Source organism: Pseudophryne corroboree, chromosome 3, assembly GCF_028390025.1.
Source record: "Pseudophryne corroboree isolate aPseCor3 chromosome 3, aPseCor3.hap2, whole genome shotgun sequence".
Classification (NCBI taxonomy): Eukaryota; Metazoa; Chordata; class Amphibia; order Anura; family Myobatrachidae; genus Pseudophryne; species Pseudophryne corroboree.
In genome coordinates this window covers 127,447,765-127,461,397 of record NC_086446.1, presented here as the reverse complement: position 1 = coordinate 127,461,397, position 13,633 = coordinate 127,447,765, and the positions used below count along the sequence as shown (strand labels likewise).

The following is a 13,633-nucleotide window of genomic DNA, read 5'->3' as shown; positions in this document are numbered from 1 at the left end:
TAGGTTGGTTCAAATGAAAGGATGACACCACCTTTGGCAGAAATTGCGGACGAGTCCGCAATTCTGCCCTGTCCATATGGAAAACCAGATAGGGGCTTTTACATGACAAAGCCGCCAATTCTGACACCCGTCTAGCCGAAGCTAAGGCCAACAGCATGACCACTTTCCACGTGAGAAACTTTAGCTCCACAGTCTTAAGTGGCTCAAACCAGTGGGATTTTAGGAAATCCAACACCACGTTAAGGTCCCAAGGTGCCACTGGTGGCACAAAAGGGGGCTGAATATGCAGCACTCCCTTTACAAACGTCTGAACCTCAGGTAGTGAAGCCAGTTCTTTTTGGAAGAAAATGGATAGGGCCGAAATCTGGACCTTTATGGATCCTAATTTTAGGCCCATAGTCACACCTGACTGTAGGAAGTGCAGGAATCGACACAGCTGGAATTCCTCTGTAGGGGCATTCCTGGCCTCACACCAAGCAACATATTTTCGCCATATATGGTGATAATGTTTTGCTGTCACGTCCTTCCTAGCCTTTATCAGCGTAGGAATAACTTCATCCGGAATGCTCTTTTCTGCTAGGATCCGGCGTTCAACCGCCATGCCGTCAAACGCAGCCGCGGTAAGTCTTGGAACAGACAGGGTTGCAACAGGTCCTGTCTGAGAGGCAGAGGCCATGGGTCCTTCTTGGCCAATCCGGAACAATGAGTATTGTTCCCACTCATTTTTTCTTACGATTCTCAGCACCTTGGGTACGAGAGGAAGAGGAGGAAACACAAACAGACTGGAACACCCACGGTGTCACTAGTGCGTCCACAGCTATCGCCTGAGGGTCTCTTGACCTGGCGCAATACATTTGTAGCTTTTTGTTGAGGCGGGATGCCATCACGTCCACCTGTAGCAGTTCCCAACGACTTGTAATCTGCGTGAAGACTTCTTGATGAAGTCCCCACTCTCCCGGGTGGAGGTCGTGCCTGCTGAGGAAGTCTGCTTCCCAGTTGTCCACTCCCAGAATGAACACTGCTGACAGTGCTTTTACGTGATTCTCCGCCCAGCGAAGAATTCTGGTGGCTTCCGCCATTGCCACCCTGCTCCTTGTGCCGCCTTGGCGGTTTACATGAGCCACTGCGGTGATGTTGTCTGACTGAATCAGTACCGGTTGGTTGCGAAGCAGAGGCTCCGCTTGACTTAGGGCGTTGTATATGGCCCTTAGTTCCAGGATATTGATGTGCAGACAAGTTTCCTGACTTGACCACAGACCCTGGAAATATCTTCCCTGTGTGACTGTCCCCCCACCCTCGGAGGCTTGCATCCGTGGTCACCAGAACCCAGTCCTGAATGCCGAACCTGGGCCCATCGAGAAGGTGAGCACTCTGCAGCCACCACAGAAGAGACACCCTGGCTCTGGGGGATAGGGTGATCAGCCGCTGCATCTGAAAATGCGAGCCAGACCACTTGTCCAACAGATCACACTGAAAGGTCCTCGCATGGAACCTGCCGAAGGGAATGACCTCATATGACGCCACCATCTTTCCCAGGACTCGCGTGCAGTGATGCACTGACACCTGTCTTGGTTTTAAGAGGTCTCTGACCAGGGTCACGAGCTCCTGAGCCTTCTCCGCCGGGATAAAAACTTTCTTCTGGTCTGTGTCCAGAATCATGCCCAGGAAGGGCAGACGCGTCGTAGGAATCAGCTGCGTCTTTGGAATATTCAGAATCTAGCCGTGCTGTTGCAACACTTCCCGAGAGCGTGCTATGCTGATCAGCAACTGCTCCCTGGACCTCGCCTTTATGAGGAGATCGTCCAAGTACAGGATAACTGTGACTCCTTGCTTTCGCAGAAGCACCATCATTTCTGCCATTACCTTGGAAAAAATTCTCGGTGCTGTGGACAGACCAAACGGCAACGTCTGGAATTGGTAATGACAGTCCTGTACGACAAATCTGAGGTACTCCTGATGAGGTGGATAAATGGGGACATGCAGGTAAGCATCCTTTATGTCCAGAGACACCATAAAATCCCCCTCTTCCAAGCTTGCAATGACCGCTCTGAGCGATTCCATCTTGAACTTGAACCTTTTCAGGTAAATGTTCAGGGATTTTAAATTCAATATGGGTCTGACCGAACAGTCCGGTTTCGGTACCATAAACATTGTGGAATAGTAACCCCTTCCCTGTTGAAGGAGGGGAACCTTTACCACCTGCTGGAGAAATAATTTGTGAATTGCCGCTAACACTATCTCCCTCTCTAAGGGGGAAGCTGGCAGGGCCGATTTGAGGTAATGGTGAGGGGGCATCTCTTCGAAATCCAGCTTGTATCCCTGAGACACAATCTGTATAGCCCAGGGATCCACCTGTGAGCGAACCCACTGGCGGCTGAAATGTCGGAGACGCGCCCCCACCGCTCCTGGCTCCACCCGTGGAGCCCCAGCGTCATGCGGTGGATTTAGTGGAAGCCGGGGAGGACCTCTGTTCCTGGGAACTAGCTGTATGGTGCAGCTTTTTTCCTCTACCCCTGCCTCTGGCAAGAAAGGACGCACCTCTGACCTTCTTGCTTCTTTGTGAGCGAAAGGACTGCATTTGGTAATACGGTGCTTTCTTAGGTTGTGAGGGGAATTATATGGCAAAAAGTTTGACTTCCCAGCCGTAGCTGTGGCCACTAGGTCTGAGAGACCGTCCTCAAACAATTCCTCACCCTTTTAAGGTAAAACCACCATGTGCCTTTTTGAGTCTGCATCACCTGTCCATTGCAGAGTCCACAGGACCCTTCTGGCAGAAATCGACAATGCATTTATTCCATAGCCCAGCAGGGTAATGTCTCTCTGGGCATCTCTCATATATAGGACAGCGTCTTTTATATGACCCAGGGCCAGTAATATAGTATCCTTGTCCAAGGTATCAATTTCCTCAGATAACGTATCTGTCCATGCTGCTGCAGCACTACACATCCAGGCTGACGCAATTGCCGGCCTTAGCAGGGTACCTGAATGTGTATAAACGGACTTCAGGATACCTTCCTGCTTTCTATCCGCAGGATCTTTTAGGGTGGCCGTATCCTGTGACGGCAGGGCTACCTTCTTAGATAAGCGTGTCAAAGCTTTGTCTACCCTAGGGGAGGATTCCCAGCATAACCTGTCCGTTGGCGGGAAAGGATACGCCATAAGCATCCGTTAGAAAAATGCAGATTTCCAATCTGGAGATTCCCAAGCTTTTTCACATAACTCAATTAACTCATGTGAAGGGGGAAAGGTCACCTCATGCCTTTTTTCCCCAAACATATAAACCCTCTTGTCAGGGACTGGGTTTTCCTCTGAGATGTGCAATACATCCTTCATTGCTATAATCATGTAGCGGATGGCTTAAGCCATTTTAGGCTGCAACTTTGCATCATCGCCATCGACACTGGAGTCAGAATCCGTGTCGATATCTGTGTCAACAATTTGGGATAGTGGGCGCTTCTGAGACCCTGACGGCCTCTGCGCTGTAGGATCAGGCATGGGTTGAGACTCTGACTGTCCCAAGGCTTCAGCTTTATCCAACCTTTTATGCAAGGAATTAATATCATTTAAAACCTTCCACATATCCATCCAATCAGGTGTCGGCGCCGTCGACACCTCATTCATTTGCTCCCGCTCTGCTTCCACATAGCCTTCCCCGTCAAACATGTCGACACACACGTACCGACACACCACACACACAGGGGATGCTCTTTTTGAAGACCGTTCCCCCACAAGGCCCTTTGGAGAGACAGAGAGAGATTATGCCAGCACACACCCCAGCGCTATAAGACCCAGGAATTACACAGTAACTTAGTGTTTACCCAGTAGCTGCTATATACACTGATTTTGCGCTAAATTAATGTGCCCCCCCTCTCTTTTTACCCTCTTTCTACCATGAATCTGCAGGGGAGAGCCTGGGGAGCTTCCTCTCAGCGGAGCTGTGGAGAGAAAATGGCGCTGGTAAGTGCTGAGGAAGAAGCCCCGCCCCCTCAGCGGCAGGCTTCTGTCTCGCGATTTTGTGTAAAATAATAGCGGGGGCTCATGCATATAAACAGTGCCTAGTATGCCCACTTTGCCAAGAGGTCTCTAATTGCTGCACAGGGCGCCCCCCCCCCTGCGCCCTGCACCCTACAGTGACCGGAGTGTGTGGGTTTAATGTGGGAGCAATGGCGCACAACTGCAGTGCTGTGCGCTACCTCATATGAAGACTGGAGTCTTCTGCCGCCGCTTTTGAAGTCTTCTTGCTTCTCACGCCGGCTTCTGGCTCTGCGAGGGGGACAGCGGCGCGGCTCTGGGAACGGACGACCAAGGGTGCGTTCCTGTGTTCGATCCCTCTGGAGCTAATGGTGTCCGGTAGCCTAAGAAGCATGACCTATCCACAGTGAGTAGGGCTGCTTCTCTCCCCTCAGTCCCATGTAGCAGAGAGTCTGTTGCCAGCAAAAGCTCTCTGAAAATAAAAAACCTAACAAAATACTTTCTTTCTAGCAAGCTCAGGAGAGCCCACTAAGGTGCACCCAGCTCGTCCGGGCAGATTCAAACTGAGGTCTGGAGGAGGGACATAGAGGGAGGAGCCAGTGCACACCAGTAGTCCTAATTCTTTCTTAAGAGTGCCCTGTCTCCTGCGGAGCCCGTCTATTCCCCATGGTCCTTACGGAGTCCCCAGCATCCACTAGGACGTTAGAGAAAGTTAAATTTTACAAAAATTATATGTGTGTGTGTGTGTGTGTGTGTGTGTGTGTGTGTGTGTGTGTGTGTGTGTCCTGGGTTACATTTATAGTCCCTTTTTTTCCCCATTACTTCTATGTAAAGGTAGTTATACATAGAAAACAAAATGTACATTGCTTGTCTTGGTTTTCTCCTCCTGTTGCATGCTACTACAATTACTGAAAATGCACTCAGAACCTTGCAGCTAACAGAATCTGCCAATTGTGCGTTGAAAGACAAGAGACTGACTGTCAGATGCCTGCACATACATTAAAGTGATTTTTTGACCAGAACCTTATTCTCACATTAAATAAGACTTACTCAGACAAAGTTCTTCTTCTGTAAAGAATAGCTCTGTCCTGAGCACTGCCTCACTTAAGGGTCACTTCAGTTATATGTGAGGGGAGCAAATTGCCATTGCAACAGCTTGGAAACGCCAGCAACTGACCATCAACCCATGGACCAATCTCCAGAGCAACCATAAGTGCAGAATATGTTCGCACTTACTAAGTGAGCCACCTTGCGGCTAACTGAATCGACTCCTTAGTGTGTGTTAGCTGAGAGCCTAGGATGCACTGGGTAAGTCAGCCTTGACTGAACATACGTGCATAAATAAACAGTAAAGACAAGCTTACACAAACAGACAGCTCCTAACACACTCCGAAGTCCTCTTTCTATAGCAAAGTCACAACCAATGCCAGAGTAACTTTTGCTAGTTTAAACATGCATCAGGAACAAAAGCACAAACCAGGAAGAACAGCTGACAGCCGAAGAATATACAGATGTGTCCTCTTACATCCCTGCTGCATTCACGCTAAACAGCCCGTGAAGTCGCACCATGCCGTGGCGGTACTCAGTAGCACTGAGTGTCTTTTTGTTGAGTTTTTCCCACGAAAATGCATCTTAGTTGCAAACTAATGCAATGCAGCATGCCTATATTCTGTGTGTGTAATTGTAGCTGTATCTGGACCCGAAATGCCACGTTAGTGTGTTTTCCAGGACAACACTGTAGTATAGCATTTTGTACGCAAATACAGTTTCAGCCACAGACAAAATATAGGCACGCTGCATATCATTTTAATCAACAGAGGCTGCTTGTGCATCCTATTGCATTACTTTGGGAAAAACGCAAAAAAAAGAAGCTTGGGGCTACACAGTCGCACAGCACTCACTCATTACATGTAACGCGACTTGTAGTGCACGGAGCAAAGATGTAAGAGGACACATCTGTAGGACCTTCATGCAATAACTTACGGTCTTGTGAACACGATAAATGATAGTAAAGGAACAACTGCATATTCTTAGCAACAGACAAGCCACACTTATCACCGTGTTGAATTTTAAATGACCAAGCTAATTGTACATTGGTGTACATAAAAGTAAGGGAAACTATAAGGAGAAAGGTTATGTAGACATGGGTGGGAATTCAGATGCCACCCAGGAAAGGGGGGGTAGGGTTAGGCACCTAATAGGGATGGTTAGGGTAGGGTAGGGCCAGACTACTTACCACCCCTTGATGGGATTTTGACTGCTGGGGATGACGCTGTGTTTCCCGACAGTCGGCATTTTATACTCAACTTGTAGCCTCTGAATGGCACAAGATAGTAGGGGTGACACATGTTGTTCTATCTGTATTTTAAGTCATGTGACAGACCTACCCATCACATGTTCACCAAGTAAACTGTCCATTCTTAAAACAATAACAGAACTAAAAAAACAAAAAACATTATACAGTATTGCCACCAGAACATGTGTAACTCACCTCCACACAGTTGTCACACACACTGCAGTGAGAGCAGCGAGGAGGCCTGTAAAACCGGCACGTTGAACACCACTTCATGCGGACCTGTACTCCTCTCACTTCAACCGTCTTATACAGGGGGGCCCGGAAATCATCCTCTTTATCTTCATCCTCTTCCGCTGGGAGAAATAGATGGTGAGCACAAAGATCCTGTAAGACAGTACTGGCTGGAACAGAGTTCGCAGGAGAGCTCTAGATATGAATAACCAGTTCTTACCTCGTGGGAATATCCCAGGGTCCATGAATGTGGCCATGCTGAAATTGGCCAAAACAAACAGAAACATGACAGCGTTATAAGCAGGAAGAGCAGGGGACACCTCCACAATGAGCCAAGGGCATCTGTGTAGACAAGTTGTGAACAAGGCAACTAAGTAGAGCATAATTAAAAAAATAAATATACTGATAAAGAGATGATAAACCCAAACTGCAAGTACCCTTAAGCTAAATAGTTCTTGTAACATTAATAAACATAAGCAAAAGTTACACGTATATAAATTGTGAGGGTTTTTTTCCCCCTACGCAAACAAAACTTCCTGCGGGTTCATTATGATTTACTGACAGTCAGGATTCCAGCCGCCAGTATGCTAGCAGCGGGGCGAGCGCGGAATCCCCTTGCAGGCACGCTGCGGGCTCGGTGGCTTGCTGCGCTCACCACATGTTCTATTCCCACTCTATGGGTGTCACGGAATCCCACAAATGGGAATAGCCCGCCAAGCCGGGATTCCAGCATCTGTATCCTGACCGCCGGGACCCCAACTGCTGGCAAATTGAAAGTATTCCCTTCCTGCCTGCAAGCCTATGGAAGGACAGTTCTGCAAGGCTCGGATTTGGGACAATAGCTAGAACTTAGCATTGGAAATGGAAAACAATAATAAACACCTCCAGTTCTGTTAAGGTATGGACATTTTTGATGTTGCAATAAAATAGTTGGCAATGTATATTAACATTATTTTCAAAACAAAACACCCATGTGTCTCATGTTATAAACTGAATTTGCCAATGACTCATCAGGATAATGAGAGAAAATAAAGCATCTAAGTGCTTTGGAATTCAATTTCCTTCATTGATTCATTAATTAATTACTAAATACAATCAAAACATTTGTATATATTATGTGTATACAGGTTGAGTATCCCATAGCCAAATAATCCAAAATACAGAATATTCCGAAATACGGAATTTTTTAAGTGAGATAGTGAAACCTTTGTTTTTTGATGGCTCAATGTACACAAACTTTGTTTAATACACAAAAATAGTAAAAAGATTGCATTAAATGACCTTCAGGCTGTGTGTATAAGGTGTATCTGAAACATAAATGCATTCTGTGCTTAGACTTGTATCCCATTACCATGATATCCAATTATGGTATGCAATTATTCCAAAATACGGAAAAATCCGATATCCAAAATACTTCTGGGATACTCAACCTGTAAATATATTATATACAGTATATGGTGACATGCAGCGAGGTCAGTGGCTAGAGATGGCACACATGGGAGTGGGTCTGACAGCAGGAACATATTTGTACACTAATATAGGCTCATTACTGCAGCCTAGTCCGGCTGCTGCTGTCGCTTATATACAGACTGAGAGGCTATAGCAGGAAGCCAGGTACTGACTGCTACTCACTCCACTCACTGTACTCGGGCAGCTGCTGCTCGCATTTTGGATCCGTCCTCGCCTGAGGAGCTACTGAGCTCCGGTTTCTTACTACACTTCCTAGATTGGCCACAGGACCACTCCAAATTGTCCATCAGAGTTCAAGCACGCCGCCCTACAGTGAGTGAGGCATGCCTCCACTGAATCAAATTCTTTGCTGTTTTATTGGCCCCACCTAACTAGGAGAGGCTGAACTCTCGATTCCTCACCTCTGGTTTGCAATAATAAAAAGAAGATGCTTATAAAATAGGATTTTGGTACTCACCGATAAATCCTTTTCTCCTAGTCCGTAGAGGATGCTGGGGACTCCAAAAGGACCATGTGGTATAGACGGGATCCGCAGGAGCTTGGGCACACTGAAAAGACTTAATCTGGGTGTGAACTGGCTCCTCCCTCTATGCCCCTCCCCCAGACCTCAGTTATAGGAACTGTGCCCAGGAGAGATGGACATTTTGAGGAAAGATTTTTGTTTAAACTAAGGGCTACCAACATACCAGCCCACACCACAAACATACCGTACAACCAGAGTAGACCTTAAACCCGATAACAGTATGAATTAACAACAGCAACAAGCTGAAACAAGAAATACACAACCCGTGTATAAACTAGTTAAACTAGCAAGAAAAAACTGCAAGTAACAGTCCGCACTGGAATGGGCGCCCAGTATCCTCTACGGACTAGGAGAAAAGGATTTATCGGTGAGTACCAAAATCCTATTTTCTCTTACGTCCTAGAGGATGCTGGGGACTCCAAAAGGACCATGGGGTTTATACCAAAGCTCCAGAACGGGCGGGAGAGTGCGGACGACTCTGCAGCACCGACTGAGCAAACGCAAGGTCCTCATCAGCCAAGGTATCAAACTTATAGAACTTAGCAAAAGTGTTTGAACCCGACCAAGTAGCTGCTCGGCAAAGCTGTAACGCCGAGACGCCTCGGGCAGCCGCCCAAGATGAGCCCACTTTTCTGGTAGAATGGGCTTTTACGGACTTCGGCACCGGTAGCCGGCCGAAGAATGAGCCTGCTGAATCGTACTACAAATTCAGCGTGCAATAGTCTGTTTTGAAGCAGGATGGCCAATTTTGTTGGACGCATACAAGACAAAAAGCGCCTCAGTTTTTCCGGCAACAGCTGTCCTAGTGACGTAGATCTTCAACGCTCTTACAACATCCAGAGATTTTGTAATCTCCACAGCCTCCGTAGCCACCGGGACCACAATAGGTTGGTTAATGTGAAATGAAAAAACCACCTTCGGCAGAAATTGTTGACGAGTCCTCAATTCCGCCCTATCCGAATGAAAAATCAAGTACGGGCTCTTATGAGACAAGGCCGCCAACTCTGACACCCGCCTGGCAGACGCCAGCGCCAACAGCATAACTACCTTCCAAGTGAGAAATTTAAATTCAACCTTACGCAAAGGTTCAAACCAGGAAGATATGAGAAACCGTAAGACCACATCCAGCTCCCATGGAGCTACAGGAGGCACAAACGGAGGATTGATATGCATTACTCCTTTCACAAAAGTCTGAACCTCTGGGAGGACAGCTAATTTTTTTTGAAAGAAAATAGACAAAGCCGAAATCTGCACTTTGATGGAACCTAATTTCAGGCCTGCATTTACTCCCGCCTGTAAAAAGTGGAGAAAGCGCCCCAAGTGAAAATCTTCCGCAGGAGCTATTTTAGACTCACACCAGGAAACATACTTCCTCCAAATACGGTGATAATGTTTCGCCGTAACCTCCTTCCTAGCCTTAATGAGAGTTGGAATGACCTCCCTGGGGATACCCTTACGAGCTAAGATCTGGCGCTCAACCTCCATGCCGTCAAACGCAGCCGCGGTAAGTCTGGAAACACGCATGGACCCTGCAACAACAGGTCCTCTCTTAGAGGAAGCGGCCAAGGATCTTCCACCAGTAACTCCTGAAGATTCGGGTACTAGGCCCTTCTTGGCCGACGAGAATCGCCTGAACCCTTGCTCGTTGAATGATCCTCAGTACCTTTGGAATGAGAGGAAGTGGAGGGAACACATACACCGACTGGAATACCCACGGCGACACCAGGGCGTCCACTGCACTGGCTTGGGGGTCCCTTGACCTGGAACAATACCTCGGGAGCTTCTTGTTGAGACGAGACGCCATCATGTCTATCAACGGAATTCCCCAACGTTTTGTCACCTCTGCAAATACCTCTTGGTGAAGAGCCCACTCTCCCGGATGGAGATAGTGTCTGATGAGGAAATCTGCTTCCCAATTGTCCACTCCCGGTAGGAAGACTGCTGACAGGGCGCTCACGTGTTGTTCCGCCCAGCGACGGATTCTTGTGGCCTCCGCCATTGCCGCTCTGCTCCTTGTTCCGCCTTGACGGTTTATGTGTGCCACCGCTGTGATGTTGTCTGACTGTATCAGGACAGGTCGACCCTGAAGAAGGCCTCTTGCTTGCAGCAGGCCGTTGTAAATGGCTCTTAACTCGAGAACATTTATGTGGAGACAAGCTTCCTGGAGCGACCATTTCCCCTGGAAGTTCCTTCCTTGGCTAAGTGCGCACCAGCCCCGGAGACTTGCATATGTTGTCAGAAGCACCCAATCCTGGATACCGAACCGGCGTCCCCCTGGGGAGGTGAGGACTTTATAGCCACCACAGGAGAGAAATTCTGGCTCTGGGAGATAGACTTATCTTCCCGGTGCATGTGCAGGTGAGACCCGGACCATTTGCTCAGCAAGTCCCACTGAAACACCCGGGCATGAAACCTGCCAAACGGAATGGTTTCGTACGCCGCAACCATTTTCCCCAGAACCCGAGTACAGTGATGGATCGACCCCCTTGTCGGCCTCAGAAGTTCCCTGACCATCGTCTGCAGTTCCAGAGCTTTTTCTTCTAGAAGAAACACTTTCTGTAACTCCATGTCCAGAATCATGCCCAGAAAAGGCAGCCGAGTGGTCGGAATCAACTGAGATTTTGTCAAACTGAGTACCCAACCGTGCTGTCGCAGAACCGACAGTGACAAATTTACACTTCTCAGTAACCGTTCCTTGGACCTCGCCTTTATCAGGAGATCGTCCAAGTACGGGATAATTGTAACCCCTTGTTTGCGAAGGAGAACCATCATTTCCGCAATGACTTTGGTGAAAATCCTCGGAGCCGTGGAAAGCCCAAACGGCAACGTCTGAAATTGGTAATGAGAATCCTGTATCGCAAACCTGAGGAAGGCCTGATGTGAAGGACATATCGGGACATGTAAGTAGGCATCCTTTTTGTCGACTGATGCCAGAAAATCCCCCCCTTCCAGGCTGGCAATTACCGCTCGAAGAGATTCCATCTTGAACTTGAAAACTTTCAAGTATGGATTGAGGGATTTTAGATTTAGAATTGGTCTGACCGAAACGTCCGGTTTCGGCACAACAAAGAGGCTCGAGTAGAACCCCTCCCCCCGTTGGGACGAGGGAACAGGAACAATGACCCTCTGTAGACACAATTTTTGTATCGCTGCCAGCACCACCTCCCTGTCCGGAAGAGCTACTGGTAACGCCGAAATGAAGAACCGGTATCTCCCGAAACTCCAGCTTGTATCCCTGAGACACAAATCTCTAGGACCCAAGGATCCAGGTCTGATTGAATCTAAACCTGACTGAATATTTGTAGATTGCCCCCCACCGGTCCGGACTCCCCCAGGGAAGCCCCAGCGTCATGCGGTGGACTTGGTAGAAGCAGGGGAGGACTTTTGGTCCTGGGCGCCTGACACTGCAGGTGGTTTTCTTCCCCTTCCTCTACCTTTTGAAGCGAGGAAGGACGAACCTTTTCCACGCCTGTATTTATTGTGACGAAAGGACTGCATCTGCTGATGTGGTGCCCTTTTCTGTTGTGTGGGAACATAAGGAAGAAAAGAGGACTTACCCGCAATCGCGGTCGAGACCAAGTCAGCCAAGCCGTCCCCAAACAAGACAGTACCATTGAAGGGTAGCGCTTCCATCACCCTCTTGGAGTCGGCATCAGCATTCCATTGATGGATCCACAACGCCCTCCTGGCTATCGACATGGCATTGGCTCTTGATCCCAAGAGACAGACATCCCTCGCCGCATCCTACAGGTAATCTGCAGCGTCCTTGATATAACCAAGAGTCAAAAGAACATTATCTTTATCAAGGGTATCCATATCATTAGCTAAATTCTCAGCCCATTTAGCAATAGCACTACTCACCATTACCGACGCCACAGCAGGTCTGAGCAATGCACCTGTATTAGTGAAAATGGACTTCAGAGACGTCTCCCGTTTGCGATCCGCCGGATCTTTGAGAGCTGCCGTGTCAGGAGACGGAAGCGCCACTTTCTTAGACAAGCGAGATAGAGCTTTATCAACATTTGGAGACACCTCCCATTTTTCCCTGTCATCAGAGGGGAAAGGATACGCCATGTAAATCCTCTTGGGAATCTGCCACCTCTTATCCGGCGACTCCCAAGCCTTTTCACAAAGAGTATTCATTTCATGAGAGGGGGGGAAACTTCACCTCAGGTTTTTTGCCCTTAAACAAGCAAATCCGTGTTTCCTGTACCGCAGGTTCATCAGAAATGTGTAAAACATCTTTTATAGCCACAATCATGTACTGAATACTCTTAACTAACCGTGGATGTAACGCTGCCTCAATGAAATCGACTTCGGAATCAGAGTCCGTGTCGGTATCCGTATCTACTATTTGAGTAAATGGCCGCTTTTGCGACCCAGATGGGGTCTGTACCTGAGACAAAGCCTCTTCCATGGACTTTTTCCACAGCTGTGTCTGTGACTCAGACTTATCTAACCTCTTTGATAAAGACGCTACATTTGTATTTATCGTACTGAGCAATGCGAGTAAATCAGGTGTCGGCTGCGTCGACAGTCCCAAATCTAGCCCCGTATCCGCTCCCCCAATAACCTCCTCTGGTGAATAACAATCAGCCTCAGACATGCCGACAAGTAGTACCGACACTCAGATACACACCAAACGTCCCAGCTAAGTGACAGGCCTATAATGAAGCCCAGATAGAGGACACAGAGGGAGTATGCCAGCTCACACCCCAGCGCCCATATATCCTGACAAAAGATATATGTACCCAGCGCTGCTGCTATAATGACAATAAGCACCACACTGCGGCCCCCCCTGAATATGTCCCCGTTACTTGGTAGAGAAGTTGTGGAGGTCCCGGCAGCTTCTCCTTCAGCCGCGCGTTGGAGGAGAAATGGCGCCTGTGAGCTGCGGGACGAAGCTCCGCCCCCCTTCCCGGGGCGCTTCGGCCCGCCAAATTTGAAAAGTAAAAGATGCCGGCGGGGGTTTAAAAACGGTGCCGAGGCACCGAAAGCCTTCTGCCGGTCGCCCAACTTCAGTAACATGCTGCCCAGGGCCCCCCCCCCCCAGCGCCCTGCACCCTGTAACTAGCGTTGGTGAAGTGTGTGGGAGCATGGAGCACAGCGTTACTGCTGTGCTGTACCTTCAGTCACTGAAG

General features: G+C 48.4%; 1 protein-coding gene across 3 annotated transcripts in view; it reads right to left on the bottom strand.

Moving 5' to 3' along the window:
• Positions 1-13,633, bottom strand: part of ZDHHC5 (zinc finger DHHC-type palmitoyltransferase 5) — a 295,308-nt gene that overhangs the window by 195,721 nt on the left and 85,954 nt on the right. For all 3 annotated transcript variants that reach the window (XM_063958464.1, XM_063958462.1, XM_063958463.1), the window contains exons 3-4: positions 6,720-6,841; positions 6,464-6,621 (exon numbers count right to left, since the gene is read on the bottom strand). In XM_063958464.1, the coding sequence (XP_063814534.1) occupies positions 6,464-6,621; positions 6,720-6,841 (280 nt within the window). The remainder of the gene's footprint in view (positions 1-6,463; positions 6,622-6,719; positions 6,842-13,633) is intronic.